This window comes from Drosophila sulfurigaster, chromosome 2R (assembly GCF_023558435.1).
Source record: "Drosophila sulfurigaster albostrigata strain 15112-1811.04 chromosome 2R, ASM2355843v2, whole genome shotgun sequence".
NCBI lineage: Eukaryota > Metazoa > Arthropoda > Insecta > Diptera > Drosophilidae > Drosophila > Drosophila sulfurigaster.
In genome coordinates, this window is record NC_084882.1 from 5344313 (window position 1) to 5366521 (window position 22209).

At 40.5% G+C, this 22209-nt stretch overlaps 1 protein-coding gene across 7 annotated transcripts in view; it reads right to left on the bottom strand.

Annotated features, from left to right (window-relative positions):
• The window catches only part of LOC133838414 (homeobox protein homothorax), a 114630-nt gene that overhangs the window by 63728 nt on the left and 28693 nt on the right, over nt 1–22209 (bottom strand). For 3 of the 7 annotated variants that reach the window (XM_062269498.1, XM_062269497.1, XM_062269499.1), the window contains exon 6: nt 19790–19975. In XM_062269498.1, coding sequence (XP_062125482.1) covers nt 19790–19975 — 186 coding nt within the window. Of the gene's footprint in view, nt 1–15108; nt 17685–19442; nt 19976–22209 lie in introns of those variants that run through there. The other 4 variants (XR_009893945.1, XM_062269501.1, XM_062269503.1 and 1 more) reach the window with 4 other exon arrangements.

Sequence of the window (22209 nt, forward strand, 5' to 3'; positions counted from 1 at the left end):
GGCCAACTGGCTGACCGTCTGACATTGTCAAATAGATTCCGCTGGCTGATATAAAGACAGCGCCATGCCATGCAGATTATCCACATCGTGGCCAGATATCTGAGACCAAAGTGTCCTAACTCGCCTGACTCGTAACTTAGCTCATTTGCAAATTACGTGGACGGTTCGTTGTCAGCGCCCGCTTCGGACATTTTCATTTCGTTTAAGCCGAGCAGAGAGATTTTATAGATTTGCATTCCTTAAACAAGTATTTTGTTTCGTCGTTCCTTTCTGGTTTTCTCTTTTTGGGCTTTTGGACTGCCTCATGACATGTGCAATGTGCAATGCGCCATGTGCAATGTCAGTCAGTTTAGCTCGATCTGGCTAGCGTGCCAAAATCTCAATCTTTGCACACGATAAGGCCAAGCCCCAAGGTGTTGGACATTTCGTTCGTTCCCGTTCCCCGTTCCGTTCCCGTTCGCGTTCGCGTTCACGATTGCTTATCACCTTGAGCTCATCTTGTTAGCCAGATAAGCTGACATTTGAAATTAGCTTGGGCCGTCGGATACATGGCCATAGACACGGCATTACAAGGATTTCAGTCCAAAGCAAAGTTGCCAATTCATTCTCGAATAAACATTCCAACGTATACTTAGTACTTACTATGCGAGTATATATATTGATATAATGCACTGATAAATACCTCGTGGCGGCTCGAAAGTAGATCAAAAGATTCGCAGCCACGCACTTTATGTTATTGTTGTTATGGTCTCTTTAGCTCAGCTCAACTCAACTCAACTCTGACGCTGACGCTGAGTCTGAGTCTCTACAAAATGCCGAAAATACACTTCAGTCAAAAACAACGCCACGAGTCCAGCTTGGAACTGCTGCGTCACGCTTGCCGCGAACTTCAGCACGCCGCGTTTATTGTCTTAAAAGGCTTCTAAAAAGGGGCGGCCCTCTCCCTCTTTCTCTCTATGGTATACAAAAAGTGTCCCATCATGCCAGGCCAGATCGCAGTAGACTGGAAGACGACGACGCCTTCGTCATCGCGATGACATGGCAAAAGTCGCCGAAAGCCGCATAGTCGCCCTTCGCCAAGGGGAGAGAATATTTCGTTATCCATTTACTCCATTTTCGGAGGCATAAATCAGTCGAAAAATCACAACGCCCGAAATGCAAAATCAATTAGAATTTCTCTCAGTTGTTTCCTCAACTCAACTCTCATTTTGGGGCCCAGAGAGAGTCATAAAAATTAGAAAATTTGATTATTGCCACACAATGCTCAAGCCAAGTTCATTCGAGATATCCCACTGGGCTGACCGGGTTGCAATGGGCCCGACACGTCTCGCCTCGTGCCCGCTATTTGCATATTATCATGAGGTCTTGCCAAGATGCTACACAACGGAAAAATTTCATTACCCTAACCAAAAATTAAAAGCCAAGGGAAGGGAAGAGGAGGAGGATGAGGATGAGGCAGCACAGAGCAACAAGAGTAGCGACGTTTAAATGAGTTTATTACATCTTTTAGCGTTCACCGTTAACAGCATTTAACCAAAAATTGTAGTCGCACTTTTGCCGGGTCACAACTGAAAAAGGGTGCATTACGGTCGTAATGAAATTTCCATAGATTTGCATAAAAGTCTCTCCGTCTCTCTGTTTGTCCGCTTGTCTGTTTGTCCGCCAGTCAATCGGGCAGGCAGCCAGGCAGCCAGTCACTGAGACCGGTGAGATGCCCTAAATTAGATAATGTCTAAATTGGATTTAAAACACGCATTTTGCGGGTTTCCAACAGTTGCAGCACAACTGCCAGAGGATGTGGATGTGAGTGTGAATGCGAATCAGTAGCACCCATTGAAGACCCATCGAGACAACATCAAAATAACATTAGAAGCGCTTTTTGGTATTTTCCCCGTCTCCATTTTCTTTTTGTTGCGCTGTCTGCGGTGTCCAATGCGCAGTTGAAGGGTTGCTTGCAAATGGCGAAATCGTCGAATCGCCGTGATTTGTATGCAAATGCTTCTCCTCTAAGGGCGTGTGGAGGGGTAAGGGTACGGGGTGCAGGGTAGAGGGGTGAAGGGGTTATGAAATTTGATTTCTCTTCTGCTCAATGGGCAAAAGGGCAGCGCGATGTGCTCTGAATGTGAAAAGCCAATTACGAGTATGGAACATAATCAAATTACGTTTCACTGTGCTCAAGTTAATACAAATCCTAAATGGAAGTATTTTCTATATCATTGTTTGACGTAAGCAAATGCTTGAGTGTTAATCGCGTGGTTAATCTAATTGCAATCAACTTACGAGATGATCGATTGCAATTTGACGTAACATAATGATGTAAACGTAAGTCTGTCAAGGTGTTAGAACTCAAAAGGCTCGGTATTCTAGCACTCGCATTACTGGCACTTTTTGCCACATTGGCCACATTCGGCAAGTTCATAAATCCCCTTGCTTGCCTCCACGTCATTTACATGCGTTGTGGCATTTGGCCGACATACTCGGACTGGGACTCGAAATCGTGATATATTGTAGTGGCCAAGTCATTTACACGTGTTGTCGCCTGGACAAGTTCATAAAGTAAAGTTTAAGTTTTTGGTCCCTAGATTGGTGAAGGAGCTCATAAATAGTTGGATTGTTACTTTGTTGGGGCGTGTGTGCTTAATTTAGCTGCTGTTGTTCTTGCTGTTGCTTTTGTTGCTGCCGCTGATTGCGTGGAATTTTTCACATATTTCTGCTGCACATTTCGTGCAAAACTTAATTATATTAACTGAGTTATTTGCGGCATTTGGCGCGCTCTGACTTCGCCTGCACTCGCCTGGCTTGGCCACGACAGCACTTGAGCAGGTGTTGTTGTTATTGCTGTTGTCGCCGTTGCCGTTGCTGTTGCTGCTGCTTTTGAACGACAGAAATTATGACAACTCAACTTGACTAACTGGTGTGGGCCACTGGCCACAATGTGGACACACAACTGTGCCTGCTCCCTACAAGTCGGCCAACAGTTGTTCGCACCTAAATGGTCCAACGAGACAACGAGACAGCCGCAGACAGGCAAACGGCAGACGGACAATCAGACAGACGGAATCAACAACATAATTAACGGCACAAATGCGCATGTCGCGAGCTCTTGGCCATGCCAGACTCTGCTTCCCGACGGATTGATTGAGCTCGGGACAGCAACAGCTTTTGGTATGCAACGAGCTGCAATTAAAAATCAATAAAATGCGTGATTTTTGTAATTTTTGCAATGCAATTTGTAATTGCAATAATTAAAATGTTGCCTCCTCTCCCATTCTCAACTGCAATTGAGAGTAGCGCTCCCGCTGCTGCTATTTTTATTTTATTTTGTGAGCTGCTTAATCAAATTTTCACCTCAAACATCAACAGAGTCACGTCACGAGAGAAACTCGAACTGGAAGAGGAAGCAGCGGAGGAAGTAAACCAACCCCTGGTCCACAAATATTGAGGCAATCAATCACAGCCTCGCATAAACCACCCTGAACACCCTATACTTGGGCTACACAACAAATCGGATTAACTCACATCGACTGTACCACCCGAAAGCGAGATTCACGCAGGCGCACAAGGCGTGCTTCCCTTCCATCCATTCGGATTCGGAATCAGATTCAGGTTCAGATTCCGATTCATATTTCTGAGGGTTTGGTGGGTTCGGGGGGAGGGTTAGCTCTAACAATTAAGTTTTTGTTCTTTGCGTCTTTTTTCGCTTTGTATTTTTTTTTTTTGTACAAAGTGAATTAAGGCGTGGCTGACGTTAGACAAAAGCCAAACCAGAAACGAGCAATCCCCTCCCGTTGAGCATTTGTTCAGTATTGTGTGCGACCACCACACGTTTACCAACACTGCACTGCTACATTGTCAGCGGAGTGTCAAAACAGCCATCGATAACAGACGGGGCTGACTGAGGATCAGCTGCGATCACCTCGCTGAGATTGGGTTTAGAACATGTTACTAACTAGTCAGTAGACAACAACTGCTGTAACCTCATTTACTCTCTCTCTCTCTCTGTCTATTGCGCATCTAAAGACAGAGCTAGTGTTAGACTGTTCGATCTCACTCTCTCTGTCTCACTCTCTCCCGCTGTAGGCCTTGCCACAGTCAATTGAAATTCTACGCATTCCGACAAACACAAACAAACATACACACACACACACACACACGAATAGAGACACACACACACACTCATGTGGGCATATAGACAAATGCATATATAGAATTCTCAATTGCTTTCGCATCATTACGTCTGCGAACAATTTATTTTTATAAAAGCGAAACGAAGCAGCCGTCGCTGTATTTTCATTTTCCCGCTTTTCACGCAGGCAACTAGAAACAGACACACACACACACACACACACACTAAAAAACAATACAAGAAACGTTTGAAAAGTGCAGCAAAAATGAAGAGAAATACTGAGGCATGAAAGCAGCGTAAAGAAATCAAATAAATTTTATTGTATAGAACACTGCAAATGCAACAAAAGCAACAGCAATCGACAGCAAAAAAAAAAACACTATGAACGGAGCCTGTAAATAGTTTACAGTTGCAGTGTTGCCCCTGTTGCAGAGACAGAGACAGAGGCAGAGGCAAATCAGAGGCACACACATACATTTTACTCTGCTTCAATCGATCGCAAATTTCTTTTAGTTTTATTGTAAACAATTTGGCTGGTCGACGACGGCTGGCGGCCCCAACGTCATAATCATCGTCATCATGAGGATCAGCTAGCTAAATGGGTGTTGAGTGCAAAGTGTTTGTCTTTCCCGCCCCCCTTGACGCCTGCCTGTACCCGCTGAACCGCAACCCAGTCAACCCCAATTGCATGCAACATGGCGTTGTGGCATTGCGAGCGACTTTTCGAATTTTTGAGTTCTCGATCTGTCGATTGTCGATTGTCGGTTTTAAATGCTTAATAATTTTCCTGCAGCACATCTTTTGGTAATTTTGTTGTTTTTTCTCATCAATTGAAGTTTTCGTTTTCGTTTTTTTTTCACTCTGGTTTCGTATGTTCGTTGTGCTCTTTGAGCGCGACGTTTACCAAATTGCATTGTCTCTATGGAGTCGAAATCGAAATGACTTTACGACACAGCGGGAGATGCTGAAATGCAGAATGCATCTTTCTTGGGGTTTTCAGATTTAATTTTATGTCTGCTGTATGTTTCATATGGCCTTGTGCACAACAACAGCAACAACAACAATGACAACGACACTATCAGCAACAACAGAGGCAACAGCAAAGGTACTGCCATGAAACGTTTTGGGGCGCACTAAAAATAAATATAAATGAAAATAAAAATAAGATACAAAAAAAAAAAAGAGAAACACAAGTCGAGCCGATTCGAGTCGCGTTGGGTAGGGTGAAAGAAGAGCGCGCTGTGAAGAAATCATACAAAGACGCAACTCGACTCAGGGCCGAATACTTTTTGATTTTCATAATTTTTGCGCTGACCACAAAAAGACAACAACGGTAACAGCAACAGCAACAACAACAACACCGACCACCACGAATTCTCCATGTTAACGACTTTGGGTTTGGTTGTAGCGACAATAACAACAACAACAACAACAACAACAATTAAGACTACAACTACAACAAATATCAGCTTTAGCCTCAGCCTCAGCTTCAGTCTCAGTCTCAGGTTGGTTCCATCCTCCGTCTCATCATCTCTCTCTCTACATTGTCTGCCGGCAACATCGTTTCCTTAACGTAAAAGTTTCATTTTTGTTACCTTTGGCGCAGTGATACCGAAATGCGAAAAACATCGAAACAAAATGAGACTTTGTCTGGGCCCGGGACCCTGACTCAACTTCCCTGTTCCATCTGCTCTTTTGGCTTTTTGCCATTGCCCAAGTTCGAGTCCAAGTCCAAGTCGAAATCAAAGTCCAAGCCCAAGTCCGAGTTTGAGTTTGAGTCAAGAGACTGGAATCCAACATCAGCGACTGCACCAAATGAGTTTTTGTGTCCGGCCTCTGATGATTTTTGAATTGATTTGTGTTGTTAAATATTAAATTCTTATAAGTCATTTGCACTCGGTCTTTGCCTTGTGTTTGGGTCTGTTTGGTGTTGTTGCTGTCCCTGTGCTTGTGCCTGGGTCTGAATCGTGTGGTGTGGAGAGCTGTGCTGTGTTATGCTGCGCTCTGGTGTGGTTTCTGTGGATCCAAATGACAGACAAGACAGCGATTGCTGCGCTGACTCTTCGACTACGACTTTCAATGCAGCCCCGCCCTGCTGACCAATCATGCCGCCCGCCATCCCGCCCGCCTGCCTCCTGCCCTCATACATATATCATTTACACTCAGAGCTGGGACATGGATTCTCGACCCGCGCACAGCGGTCGGTCGTCCAAAAAATGGCAACCAGCAGGCCACTATACGGTTCAACTTGCCTTTTGTTGTTTTGTATTTATGAATACGTATACGGGGTGTTCGTGGGGTATTTTGGCGGTGGGTAGGTGTGTAGGGGCAGGTGTCCGAAGCTGGCGCTGTGTGGCGCGCAAATAACAAAATTATATTTTCAAGGTGTTCTTTTGCACATTTTTTCTTATTTCTGATGCTTTTTTTTAATTTTAATTAACGTCGCCGATGCTGCCGTTGTTGTTACTGCTTAAAATTGCAATTCGCATTCACAACACACAGCTGAATAATCATCAAAAAAACCCAGAGAGGAGAAAAAAATCATAATAAATGTTTAACAAAAGTTAATAAGCTTTTCGCTTCTGCTTGATTTCATATGTACGAAGCTGTATTTTATTGTCGTTTTATGGCGTTTTATTAATTTCTTTAATGGCTGCATTGTAACCAGTTAGCCGGGCAAAAGCAACAACAACAGCAACAGGGCGAGGTCCGGGATATGGACTACAGACGGTTGAGGCCGGGTGAGATGAGGTGGAAGATGTGCGAAGAGTGTCGAGTTTAAAATGAATCGAAATTAAATGTGAAATTTGAGCGAGTGTGAGTGTGTGTGAGGCAATGATAAGGCACTTTACCTCAACTCTATCACTGACTGTGTCTGACTGCGAGATCGAGACCGAGACCGAGACCGAGACCGAGAAGAGACTTAGACTTAAACGGTTTCTTAAATCAAAGCCGCAACTTGAAGCCAACATCGAGTGGCGTGCCCGAACATACTCGAAGTAATTACCTAGAATCTCTATAAGCACCTGACTAAGTAGTAATAAACTTGATGTGATTGAGACTCGAATCTCTTTGCTTAATTCCAATTATTAATTTTAGCTCTCCATTCTTCATTCTTCTTCGAGTTAACAGACTCGTCAAACTTTCACGACAACCCAAAGAGAGATGCATTCAATAAACGCTCACACAGTGCCCAAATGGACTTTAAACAAGTGCCATGAAGTTAAGAAATTTATATGAAAGCTTTAAGTAAGTCTGCCAACTGCTGCCATTGCCATCCTCGCATGCTTGCAGCCCCCCTTCCACCCCTTCTACTCCACTACAGGCGTCCACCATTCGACGCCTGCTGCAGTTGCATTCATTACAAGCGAGCCAAAGGTTAACATGCAACGAACGGCTACAGCAACAGGAACTGCTAAAAAGCTTAAATTTCACAACACACTCGACAACAAAAACAACAACGTGCAGCAAAGAGGCACAGCATCAACATCAGCAACAACAACGACAGTAATAAGTACGACGTCGTTGTTGTTGTTGTTGTTGTTGCTGCTGCTGATGTTGAGTTTGTTGTCGTCTCGGACGACGTCTCTCAACTTTTGCGTTTGAGCATTTAAGTGCCAATTAATAACAATTTTTATGAACCGAAGAAATAGTTGACAACACGGCATGGCAGTTGCAGACGCGATGCCGAGTGATGCGCTGTTGCTCTTGCTGTTGCTGTTGCATGCAACAAGCGACATGCAACAACACTTGAGAGTCTGAGACTCCGACTGAGACTGAAACTGCGACTGCGGCTGCGACTGCTGGCACGACAAACTAATTTGAAAGCCCATAATATTGTGCAGTTTATGAACAATTATTATATAAGTTTTATTAACCAGTCAAACGGACCCAGCAGCTCTTTAATTAATTTGTGATTTTTCTGCATCAGCAACATCAGCATTAGTCGCAATTTATGCCGGCTTATTGACAGCCGAAGCTTCCCTCCATGCCGCCAATAAGTGTATGCAAAGCAGCCAGAGAAAGATACTCAGAGAGAGAGAGAGAGGGAGAAAGAGAGACGGCAGATGCTGTTCTCGTTGCTGTGGAAACTGACTTTGAAACATTTGGCGACATTAATATGATTTAATGCGTTAATTAGCACCACGCAACAGCAGCTAACTGAGGGTGCAAACACAGCACAACAAAAATATTAACACACACACGTACACACACACAAACACATATATAACATCAACAAGCGCAACTTGAGAGCATCTGAGGCGTTGCGCTTAAAACCCCAAAAAAGTATGCTACGCGTATTCCCAAAATCCCTGAAGCGGATTAGTAGAAAGCAAGGATGGCAAGGACGACAGAAGGACAGGAATGTGGTAGAGGGTGTGGAATGCCTGGTGCCAACTGGTTGGCTTCGATGTGCGCACTGTGTGCATTGCGTAATTGACGTCAATTTTGTTTTCGCACCGCGCATACCAAAAGAGAGAACTCCCACACCAGCCCAGACCAGACCAGACCAGACCACATTCAGTCAAGGGGAAACCAAGGCTAAGCCATGGAAATCCAATACGACACAGAAAAATAATTTGCCAAATATAGAAAATTGTGTCGCCCGCCTTGGAAATACTTCAAATTGAAATGGCTCGAGCGAGCGCAATAAACAGGAGCTACGACAATGCGAACACTGCGAGAAGAATGGGAGAGTGGGTGATAAGGAAATGCTAGAGTGATGTGCTGTGGTGGCAAATGGAGGGTGGCCCGCGTTGAGCATCATATTTCATTTATTAGCAGGGGAAAAGGAAAAGGAAAAGGAGACGGCTGCGACGCAGCCTTGGCGGCAGTTCGACAAGTATTTTTATTTATGCCCATAATGCAGGGCATATGCAGAGGGAAGCACGTGGAAGTTGCCCAAATGGGAATTGCCTGCCAACGAAGGAATTGCCTGAGTCTGAGCCAAACAAAACTCAAAGTAAAGTGCGTCAAAGTAAAGTAGCTTAGAGATTTATGCGGCATTTGGCGGGCGTTTGCCTAATAGAATTCTATTGGGGTCACATCGGGTAGAGGTGGGAGAGAGATGCTAAAAATGTATCAAAATGGCCAAATCCTACAAGAAATCCCCGAAAACTCGACTCTCTAATTAATAACAGCCCCCACTCACATGATTATCGACAAGTTTAAATTTAATTTTCTGCAAAATTCTTATGAGTAGTAAAACTGTGAACTACTTATTATATTGCTTTGATCTTTACCATAAGTTTATTCTCAAGTTTTTCCTACACGTTCGCAATTTGGCTCCAAAAGACCTGTATTCTTTGTATAGTGTACGGCACGTGCGCTATTAAATATGCAATAAATTATTTTTGGTAGTTTTTTTCGCTTGGCATTGCTAAGCTGCCTGCAAATTATAGAAAATCCCATCGCACAATCCCAACCGAAAATGCCACAAAGAAGAGCAGACAAAGATGGCATGGGGTGGCTAAGTGCGGGAGAGAAAAGTCAATGTAAGCAATAAGCTGGAACACCATTATCTAATGCTTGGCGCGCCATTGAGGCATAAAGCCCCCAATGTGCAGGCCTCCTCCCAGTCAGAGTCACAGTCTCAGTCGCAGCCTGTGTCCAATCCCAATTCCAATCTGCTCGGCAATGCGAGGCCCATAAGCGGCCAAATAGTGTGCAGGAAATAAAGCACAAAAAGGCAATAAAAATTGCCAGGCAGCCTGTCGGTCTGTCGGACTGTCCGACTGTCGGGCTCTCGGTCTGTCGGCCTGGCTAAGAGTAGTGGGCAAAGAGAGTGGGTAAAACTTTTGGCTGACTATTTTGTAGATGTTGGCCGCACTGCTTCCGGGCCAATAGAAATGCCAGCATAACAAACAAAGCAACCCCCTCCACACACACACACAAATACATATCATAGATGTGTATACTTAGCGCATAGTATTGAGGGTTAGGGTTGTCGGTTGAGATCTCTCTTTCTCTCTCTCTAATGGCCAGCAGACAGACACTGAGACGTCGCCAGCAGCGAATTTAAGTGCAAGTGATTTATGGGGTCTATCAGGAAGAGTGCGAGTGTGTGTATGTTGGGAGGGAGGGGGGTACAAATGAAAATTAGCTGATGTAGACATAAATGCGAAATCCAAAATGCGAAATGCGGGCAAAAAGTATGCGCCAAATTGTAAATGCCAAACGGTTTCTGGCCACAAGTAAAATCAATCAAATGTCGAAAGCCGAAAGTCACTAGTCGAATGTCGAATGTCGAATGTCGTACATCGAGTTGCATTAAATATTGAATACACGGACAAGAGCCCAGTATAAAGGAAATTCAATTACAAGTGGTCGGTCAGTATTAGTGGGCCAGGCCCCTTTGATATTTAACCCCTTTTGGAGGAAATGCTTTTAGTCTACTTCTTGTATGAACATACTTGAACATAGGCCTGCTTGCTATGGTTTAGTTCTCGTTAAAGCGGATTAAATTACAATTTACAAGTGGCCAATACAAGCTAAGCGGACTTAAGTGCTGCCCCTATCCCGTGTCCACTTCGAATGACGACTCCGATTCCGATACCGATGAACGATGTGCGATGAATGAAGCAACCCTTCCCTTGTGGTCGCGACCCCGTACAGTTTAAGCCCCATTGCGTGCTAGTGCATCGATGATAATTGAAAGAACTCTTAGCTCTTATCCGGCGGGGGAGTCACTTGGCTGGCTAATCGAGTTTGAAACAAGCGTAAATTGTCCTTTTGATATTTGAGTTGACTTCAATTGCATTTGCGGTGCAAAGTGCAGCTCTACGACGGTTCTGGTAATTAATGGTAATTGTGCAAGCACTCACAGGTACGAATAAGCCTGGCCAACGCCCCACAGTATGGCTTCCCCCTTGGGGCAAAACTGTTCCCGATCGGCTGGGCTAATGTGCGCTAAGCACTCTCGCCTGCATTTGCCTAATGACACAGCGGACTTTGTATAATTTGTAAGCTTTTAAACCGATTTGCAGCTTAGTCGGGAAGCAGCGTTCAAATATTTCGAATAACAAAACCAACAAAACGGTGTGCCTTCAGTGGCAAATCGCTGTGGCACAAGAGAGAGACTTCGACTCGTCCGAGTCCGAATCCGAGTCCGAACCCGAGTCTGAGTCTGCGATGAAGACGGAGACTAAGACTGAGACTCAGATGCGCTTAGCTATTTTAGGTGTCTGTTAAGCTTTTTGCGGCATTTTTACGGCATACATTTCCATTGAATTTGCCGTAAAAAAACCCAAATAAAACACAAAAATTAAACAAAAATAAAAAATACTTTAAAAACGGTTTCGTACTTTGTGGCTAAGCCAAGAGGTTGACACAACCAGGTAGATATGAGTGTATCGAAGCTCTTCGTATTCGAGTTTTGTATATAAAAATATTTACATGAATACGACAAAAGCCACAGCTCGATAAATCGCGTTCTTCAGAAGCAGAGCGGCGGCTGCCGTTTGAAGCAACACTTGACTTCGGCCATAGATGGAGCACAATAAAAATAAAAAAAAAATAATCTTATACATATAAAATACATGAAAGAAATTCATTAGGATTTCATTATTTGCCAAATATTTGTTTTTAGTTCTATTTTGTTTTGCTTCTTATTCGGTTGATTTCTGATTGAATTTGATGGATAGAATTCCTGGAAGGGAACAGCTGTTGTGAACGGGGTCTTGATTAATATTTGAAGCGAGTATGAGTTAGGGAAAAAAGTGATGATAATCATTGGTAAGAGTGCAGACAAGAAAATTATGAAATATTGCTCGATAATATTTATACTCTGGAATAATAAAATTATTAGATTTTGACGTCACATTGAAGTTGTTCTTTATCTAAGATCGGAATATGAATGGTTTTCTATTTCAATATGATAACTCCGAAAGGCATCAATGAATGGAACCGTCGCAATTTCGTCACCGTTGTCCTCACCATTGTCGTCACTTTGGCATGTCTTTTCACGCCAATGGGTTAAGGTATCGCATTCAACGCTTTTTGGCTTTTAATACAATTCCCTTGGCGATCGGAAATCGGCAGTGCAACAAAAATTGTTGAAAGTTTTGTCTTTGAACGCGACTTGAAACCTAACAAAACTCAACCGGGCAGCACACAACAGAGAAGAGAGAAGAAAGGCGCAAAACAGAGCAGATCAGTGCAGATCTGATCGAAAAAAATATACCAAACATGGAAAAAATAAGAAACAAGTAAGAAAGCTACAGTTAAAAGTGCTCGACTGCGAGATACCCGCTATACATTTCCAATAAAAGCAGAACAGTGCGGTATTCATTTTAAAATATATCCAATTAATATACAATAAAAATTCTAAATATATGTCAACGACTATTTTTGGAATGTTGAAATAGTGCTTCAATCAAAATATACCATAGAGTGCAAAATATACCAGATTGTCAACCAAAGCAACTAAAATCCCTAGTAAGTAGGCGTCTTTGCTCTAACAAAACCAAAGTTTTAGGAATCATAAAAACTATAAGAAACGGACAGTTGGACTTGGCTATATCGTCTCGGCTGTTGACGCCTATCAAGAACATATCCTTCTGCCTGCCGTCCCAAAATTATAATACCCTTCTACCCTATGGGTAGCGGGTATAAAAATAAAACAAGATCAGCCACATTTAAAAACTTGTCGAGCACATTGGCAACTGCATTGAAACATTAGCAGTGATGACATTTTTGTGGTCGTCGTGTCCTCCCTCCTCACCCATCTCAGTCTACTCAACTCCCCTGGCTTTTGGTTACCGCACCCGCCTGTCTGTGTCAGCGTCTGTGCCTGTGTCTGTGATACGTCTGCTCTGTTTCATCATTGTTTTGGGCCATCGGCTTTTTGGCCTGATGGGTTTTCGCTTTCTTGCCGCTTCCAAAAAAATTCTTCACAACGCGACACTACATACATAATAAAATTGGATCGCCGATCGACGATCGCGGTTTGTCGCTTGTCGTTTGTCGTTTGCAATTCGAAGCGACGAATCCGATTGTAAAAACTGGCTCTCTCTCTCTCTCTCTCTCACACACACGATCCGAGCCGAGTCGAGCCGATCCGATCTGTTCCACATTGAAGCAGGGGGGCTTAAGCATCGAACAAACGCTGGGACTTGGGAATGAGTTTTGGGCTTTTGGGGTTTTAAGTTTTTGGGTAACGTCTTTGTTGAGCCACCACGGCGGCATTTGTAGGGCTTTGTTGGTTTATTAATTGTGGCCTTTTTTGCTCACAAATGAATGCACAAATTTCAGACAGCCGCCTGCGGTTGGAGTCTCAGACAGTATGACGCTTCGCTTCGCATAAGCAAAGCACAAAAAGTACGAAATATAAAAGAAGCTAACTCAAGCTTCGGAATATTGAGGTGAGAGCGCAGCTAATGAGCCTGGAGAGCAGCGGGCACAGAGCACAGAGCATCGAGCAGCGAGCATCCTTTTTTGCTCGATATAAAGCGGGACGGACCAACTGCGAGCAAGCCAGACAAGCAGACACCTAAAACCAGTTGACTTCGGTCTTTTGACTTAATGCCTATAAAATTATAGGTTTCTCAGTCTCAACTGGAAAATTGTGTGGGGCGTTGCCCAAAAAATTAATACAAATGCAGCCAGCACGAAGCATTTTCTTTAGCCTCTTGTGGGGAAAATGCCCAACACAATAAATAAGTAAATATAAAAAAGTAACAAAAACGAAAACCTCAAAGAAAAGAAACAAAGTAAAGTCTAAGAGGCTACACGCCCCAGGCAATCACGCAAAATGCCAAATTACATGTAGCTACCATTAACAGAACGAAATCATCTAACACGCAGAGCCTCCAACTTGACTTGGGCACAATGAAACAAAACAAAAACAAGAAAAAAAAGTAACCATTTAAGGTGTTTTTCACATGCCGCGCCTGAGCACGGACGCGATTTTGGAACTGGTCTGAAACTGGCCTCAGACCGATAGCAGGGCCAGGGCAATATTTGAACATATTGCGGGCCAGCAATTTGATCGGGGCTAAAGTCGGGTCGGATTTCTCAAGTTACAGGCACTGCGCACGCACCAAGTGCCGCCGCAGATCAGGCTACAACAGCAATGCAGGGCAGGCAGAGAATTAAGGGAATCGAGCCCTGATTCTTAACTGTCATCGCACTGCAGTTGACACTTGAGCTGTAGGTGGAGGCGTCGTCGTCGGTTGCTTGCACGTGCCAGTTCCTTTGACAATGTTGGAACTAAGCTCCATATGAATATTAATTTGTATATACAAAAAAAAAGAGTATTATGCAACGAGGCATCTCGATAACTAACTCTACTAAATTTAGAGAGTTAAGGCTTGCAGGTTGAAAGTCACAGATATTTCGCACACACTTTTTGAGCACTTATTATAAACACTTAAATTAATCACAAAAATGCTCAGGCATCCCACTCTTTCTTAGGTACTTGATACTCCAAAACAATGCGCCAAAATATTGCCCCCAATGTGTCAGAGTATAAGGCAACAGAGCAGGCGGTGAGATCCGAGAGTAACTTGAATAAAATTTCCTGAAATAGAAAGTTCTCGCGAAACGTATGAACTGATTCAGAATTGCCAGAGAATTGGATGACATCGATGTTCCTCCATTTGGGTGAGTTATCACGTCCAGTTTTCATCTTATTGTGAGATTTCGAGTTGTTTTGGCCATCGTCAGAAGTTTGCCTAAATGCTGCGACTTAATAACTAGAGCCTAACGTTTGCCAGTGAAAAAACATTCTGTGTATTTTTCAAATATACTTTTTTCATATATTTATTGGCTAACTCTTTAAACGTTACTCTGCAGTTGTTGTTTTTTTTTAATTTTTTGTTTTGTTTTGTTTGTTTGCTTGTTGTTTTTTTTTCATTTTCATTTAATCATATTATTAGTATACATATAAATAATTAAAAATATTACATTAAAATGTATTCGTATATCGTATAGAAGTTGCTGCTTGTTGTTGGTTTTTCAATAATGTTTTTAGTTTCATTCCATTTTGTTTTCTTTTTTATTTATTTTTTTTTTTTTTTTGATTGCGTTTTCTTCTCTGACAGATCATTATCATGGGTTCTTCACTTTCATGTTTCTCATTTTACAATTTTGCTAAAAACTAAATAAAATGTATCGTAAAACAATATTAAAAAATGTATATACGAAACAAAAGAAATTAATTTTATTTATGTGCACATTTCAAAATAAAAGCAAAAAGCGTCTCAATTATTTTTAAAATAGATTTACGTATATTTTTTTTGCATTCATTTTATTATTTATTTTTCTTTTGTTATATTTTTATAAAATATCACCTAAAGCAATTACGTATTTCAGTTTCAGTTTTGTAATTTGTATTTTTTGTATTTTTTTTTTTGTTTTTGTATTTTTTTCTTTTTTTGTTTTTACAACAATAAAAATTGTTTGCTTAATTTGCAAAACATTCAATACCCATAACTAATTATAAGAAAAATTATTAAACAAATGTGTTCAACAAAATGCAAAAGCTTGCAAAAATCATAGGAAACAATTTGTTGCAGACAAAATTACAACAGGTTTTTGTTTAATATATTTTTAGGGTGTATATGTATAGCGGTAAATTTGCTGTTTGTTTGTTTTTATTTTTAACTAAAAAGCAACTAAGATCAGTTGGCCACAGATTTATACTAAAATTACATTATAATTACAGCAATTACTCATTTTTGTTGTTTTCATATTTATCATTTTTATAAGACAAAGTACAACAACTATTCCTTCATTATTCATCTTTTATTAATTTATTGTTATAATTATTTTGTAGTTTTGTGTTTGTTTTGTGTTTTCGTTATTCTGAAGTTGAAAAAATAGTACAAAAGCTTTGACATATTCTTGATTTAGTTAATAGGTTGTTGACTGGTTTCTTTCACTAATAAACCATCTTCATCTTTTTTAATGGTCTACTCATAAATAGTAAGTATACAAGTGGTTGCCCATATAGCTGGACTGCAACACGGTGCAGTTCCATTAAGTACAATGTTTTGGTAATTTTTTTTTCTTTTTCATTTTTATATTATTTTCGACTTTGTTTTGTTTTGTTTTTCTTTTAGTATGCTTTAACTGAAAATGATAGGTATATAATAGCGATAGAGATAGAAGTGCCTAGAGCTGGGAAGAGTTCTTGGGAAATTAGTTAGATGGGTAAACATAGAGTTTAAGTTTAGCTTAGCATACATACTAATACGTAGCCTTCCGTTACGGAAACTAAGAACTATATAACGTACATTTAGTTAGACCGCTATAGTATACATTAAGTTGGGGAAACCCAAACGCATCTACAATCAACGAAATAGTTGTATTTGTATCAGAATTTCCTCGTGTTTGGGTTTTGGTTTGGGTCTAGATTAGTGTTGTAAATATGCATGGGATAGTGTGGGATTGGCTTAAAATCCATCTCATACATCTTAACCGCTGTTTTGAGCACCAAAAGCTGCGCTGTTACTAGGTATTTAGTAAATTTTTTTTTGTTTTGTTTTTTAGTTTTTAATTACATTTATTTATAATAATAGTATCGTGTTCTGCATTTTACGTATTCATTTGTTTAGTTAAAAATTTTGCTTAGTAAATGCTTAAAGTTGTTATTATTTCATCTTCATCTTCATCATATTTTCTTTTACCTCCTTGTAAACTAAAATGTGTCTCTCGATCATTACGTATATTTAGTTAAGTTTCGCACTGTTTCTAGCTCATTTAAAATGTCATCGTATATGCGCGTTTCAATTCTCAATTAATTAAATTAACTTTAATTTTGTATTTTCTTTGTTTTGTTTTAGATAGTTTTGTAATAAACAATAATAGGAAAACATATGTTTTACTTTATGTTTTATTCGTATACTTTGCATTTGAACTTAGGTTGATTTTTATTTACTTATGTATCTTCTCGTTTACGTATATGAGTTACATTTGTTTTTCGATTCTCTTTAAGAACGTATCAAAATAAGAGTTGTAAAAAACGAACAAAAAATTATTAAATTATAGTTCATAAAGAAACGATAATAAATTTGCTTTTTTTTGGCAAGTTTTTCCAGTGTTGTAAAACACATTGAAAAGGGACGTATTGAAAAATCGTATACTCGTTTTCTGAAGTGATTAAATTGAAAAGCCGAACTAAATGAGAATAATCGCTTAGTGTTTTTCATCATTCATTAGTTTTCTTATTTTTTTTTTGTTTTTTGTTTTTGTTTCTTTGTCATCATGTCGTATGTAAGCAGCCGTTGTAAGCAGCTTGATCGTATAACTACATGCTAGTGGTATATTTTATATTAGAGTTTATATATAAAAAACTTTGCTCTGCAGTGTAATGCAATGTATACTGTATGGATGTGATCAGATTCGGTTTATTGCTATTTTTGTCAATTTTCCTTCAGCTTTCTGCATTATTTTGTTTTTTTTTTTTGGTTTCTCCTAGAACGCACCCGCCCACTCGCGTAAATACTCTCACATACACATACACAATCGCAGACTGTCGGAATTAATAGTCTGCTTCGTGTTTGATGCGATAACTGGCATAAGTTTCTTCCAGCGGCGCAAAGTCTTGGGAGTGGGCCTGTGCTCAAGTTCCGAATTAGAAAAATTGGCACAAAGTTGTAATATAAAGAAATGGTCTTTAGATATCGTAGATCAAAATTTGATGTACAAGTGTGCTTGTTTGTCTATCCTGTTCCTCGATTCGTATCGTATCGTATCGCCTCTGAGCTGAGATCGATTTCGATTTCGATATCGGGAACGGTTTAGGTTTGGGTTTTTGCAACTATGTCATTGTTTGGGTTGTTGAGGGGCTAGGAGGCAATATTTACAAGTTTACAAACTCAAAACGATAACGTGTGTGTATATATATATATAACTCGATATATATACATATATATTTATATCAGAAGTTATCGGAAGTAATCGGCACTTGACTTTGCACCAGCAGAGTCGGTGCCATGCATGTTAGGCTAACATGAATATCAGATAAATATATGTATATAAATATATATATAAGTACATACATATACCTATTCAAATGTATATGTATATAGTTTCTATATAGAATTATGTGCATATGTAAATAGTTAAAAATGGTTAGTTTTGGGTTAGTAAACTTTCTTGTAATATATACGTATAGTGTTCTGTAATTTTTGCAGTTGAAAAATTATTTAGTTTTTTGTTGTTTTGTTTTTTTTTTTTTTGGGTTTTTGATTTTTTATGTGTGTTAAGTAAGTGAAAATAATAAAAAGTTGTTAAATGTTTTTAATAATAATTAATAATATATTGGCGAGCTATATGGGCCTCTTGCAAAAACGAAGTACTGGAACTTTTACTTATTTTTTCTCTTTTGCACATTTTCATAGTTTTGTTTTTTTGTTTTTGTTTTTACTTTAGTTGTTGGTACTTTTTACAAATTAAGCAAATTTTTGCGCTAATTATTGTTGCTCAGTTGCTGTATGTTCGTTCTTCTTCATCTCTTTATAATCTTTATAATCATCATATTGAATGAATTAAGTAATTTACAAGTTGAATGCATTCCATTTTCATGCTCTGCTGCGAGAGCACAAAAATAAATAACATGACTTTTGCTTTGAATTACTTTTTTTTCGCTTTACTTCTTAGTTATTTGATTATTGGAACTTAAATTTATGGCTCTCGTTTTTACTGTACAAAAACAGACAATTTCTAACGGCCAAAGCATCAGCACCTGAAGCACCATCAGCGGCAGCAGCAATAGCAATGGACAGCAGCAGCAGCAGCGACAACTGCAACTGCAACAGTTGAAGTCGCAGTTGCCGTTACAATAACAGCAGCAACAGCAACAGCATCAGCAGCAGCAGCAGCAACATCATCAGCGTCAGGATATATTTTTGGTTCCGATAGTTTGGAGCCAGTGTCGCCACCTGTTGGCCGCTTGGAAGCTCGTTTGTGGTAGTTGTTCTTTGCTGTCGGTCCAGTCCTGTCGTTGTTCTTCATATATATATATATAAATATATATCTATATATGTATTGTCATCGTGAAGTTGTCGTTGTCGTTGTCATTTGGCCACTGGCGTTGAGTCCTTTTTGTTGATGCTCATTTCTTGCTGCTAGCTATTGTTGTTGTTGTTGTTGTTGTTATTGTTGTTGTCAATGTTGTTGTTAATGGTGTTGTCATCGCTGTTGGTGTTGTTGTTGTTCTGGTGGTTGTTGTTGCTGCTGCTTTTGCTTCTGCGCTTCTGCGCTTTTGCTTTTGCGCTCGCTAGATATTTGCACTCTTGTACTGTATATGAATTAATTCTCTTGACTAATTTACAATGTGTGTGTGTTCTTGTTCTTGTTCATAATTACGTACAACTTCTTCTGCGTATTTTGATTGGATTTTATTCATCAATATTCTTTTATATTTATCGTTATTGTGATCATAATAATCATGATGCTTTTGCTCTGTTGTAGTTTTGCAAAATTAATTAATTTTACTTAATTTCTTATGCAGTTTTGCAACATTCTCATTATTATTATCTTTCTTTTTTTCTTTTTTTTTTTTTTGGTTATCATTATTGATTCATTTAATCCCAGGGCATTGTGAGCACCCGCTTCGTTTTTGCAAGAAGGTCGTTATCGTACTACGAACATGGGTGCACCACCGCATTGTAGCTCGCCAATATAGGACCATGTGCTCCCGCGAAGGGGGGTACTCACAACGTCTGGTGTACTAGCTCCATCGGTGTGCGATGTTGAATCGGCATTACTTCTTCCTTCACCATTTGCTGAACCTAATTCTGGTGGTTTGGTGGTGTCCCGTTCGTCGATCACTAAATCTATTGGCATTTTACCCTTTAAACATGAGATATATCGATGACAGAAATTATCGCATAATTCATGCACCTGCAAAGAGAGACCCGCATAAACAGAGTACGAGAGAGAGAAAGAAGAGAAAGAGATTTCGTGTGTGAGAAAAGTGACGTCAACAAGGTAAAAATAAAACTTAACTTAACATATCATCTAAATTCTTTAGCTTTTTGCTTAATTGTTGAGCTATTTATATATAATAGATTATTCATTCTTAAATGGTATAAATCATTTTGCTAATAATAAATGCAACTAATCATATTCATTAAGTGGATACATTCTAATCAAGCATTGCAATACAATCGGGACTTCATTAGGCTTTCAGTTTCTTCATTTGACGTTTAACTTAACAGAGAGAGATGAAGAGAGAAGGAGGCAGTTGCAGACACTTAGCGCCATTGCATTCTTCAAGCCAACAGCAACATCAGCATATCCATAGTAAGCAAAACTTGTTTTGCTCCCGCTGCAAATGGCATGCAAATTGCTTTTTATGCGTTAACCCAGACCCAGACCCAGACACAGACACAGACGCAGGCACAGACTTGACTCTGGAATCGAGCCACGCAAATGGTTGATGATGGCACTCAAAAATGGCGTAGACAACGTCAGCAACAACAACAGCAACAGCAACCACTAAGCTTAGAAGGTGTACACGCTTGCAGGCGATAAAAATGCGATGCCGACCACATAAATATGCATAGAGAGCTGACCAGGTCGAAAGCATTGGTCGGAAAGGAAATGCTGGCCAGCCGAGTTTGGCCGCAGGGCACACTTTTAAACCAGCAACAGCCACAGCAACAACAATAGCAACAGCAACAGCAACAACAATCAGCAGCACGTGCAACTTGCATACGATCGCTTGCGTCAGCAGCAGCAGCAGCCAAATGTGCCAACAAAATGCGTTTTTAAAGCCATGTTCTTGTTGTTGGTACCAAAAACTCAGTGAGTATGTGTGTGTGTGTAAGTGTGTGTGTATGATAAAACAAATGCGATAAGAGCCCAGTGAGTGTGAGTCAGGCGGAGAACATATGCAAATATGCAAAAAAGCTGCGCACCAAAGAGGAATGCAGCCGCCGACACGGCTAAAAAGAAATTAATTGCACTGGGCTCGGGCTGACGGAGTAGCAACAACAAACAGGGTGCTCCATTTAAACGGGGCATGCATTTAATTTACGAAAAAGTGCGCGTTGCTTATGCAAATTGCTTGTTGTTTTCTTCTCTTCCTCTGCAACGTGGCTCTCGATTACTTTTTTCTGTTTTCCTTTTTTTCCTTTTTTTCCTTTTTTTTTTTGGCTCACAAAAAATGCAGCGGCTAAAAGCCTGGCTACCTATTAACTTGTTGCCAAAACTTGCTAAACTTGTTTCCAGGCTAAAGCTGCTGCTCTTACAGTTGTTGTTGTTGTTGTTGTTGTTGTTGCTGCTGCTGCTGTTGCAGCGACTGTGTTCAATGTTATTATCACCAAAAATGTGACGATGATAAAAAGTGGCATCAACTGGTTTATTGGAGAACTCAAATTTGTCGTTGCCGCTCGCTGATAACAGCACCAGCAGCAACGGCAGCAACATGTTGCAGCTATGTATGGCTGTCAAAGATGCCATAACAATGCACATAAAGCGCACAATTAGCACGCCGGCATCATGTTGCGAGCAACTCCAACTGCAACTGCAACCGCTGACACGCAACAACAACAGCAGATATAACAGCAACAATAAGGCATAAATACTTACTAAATTGATATGTTTATGCAGCTATATGCCTGTCTGGGCACACACACGGGACAAGGGACAAGGGACACGGGACACAGCCCGGCTCGGACCTTTGTGGCATGTTGTTGCTGTTACTGTTGCTGTTGCAGCGATGCTTGGACGCTGATAATTTTTGATTAATTTGTCAGCGTTGTGTGTGACATTTAAACAGCTCTTTGCAATATTTATGACTGGTTGCCAGTCCTGACTGTCTGACTGCATGACTGCCACTCTGGCTGACCATGTTGCTGCTGCACATTGGGTGGGCACAGCAGTTGCTTACTGCTTGCTGCTTGCTGCTGGGAACCCCAAGCTACAGCACTGAGGGCGTTGCTTGTTGCAAGCGTTGTAAATGTTACAGTCATTTGTACATCCTGTTAAACAAAACTTTTTACAGTCCCCATCCTCGACACATTTTACAGCTTCCTCTCGAAGCACTCGATAACATCTATTGTAGTCCCAATCTTCCCCCTTCTGCTCTCCATATCAAGTCCAGCTTACATACAAATATATTGCACTTTGCA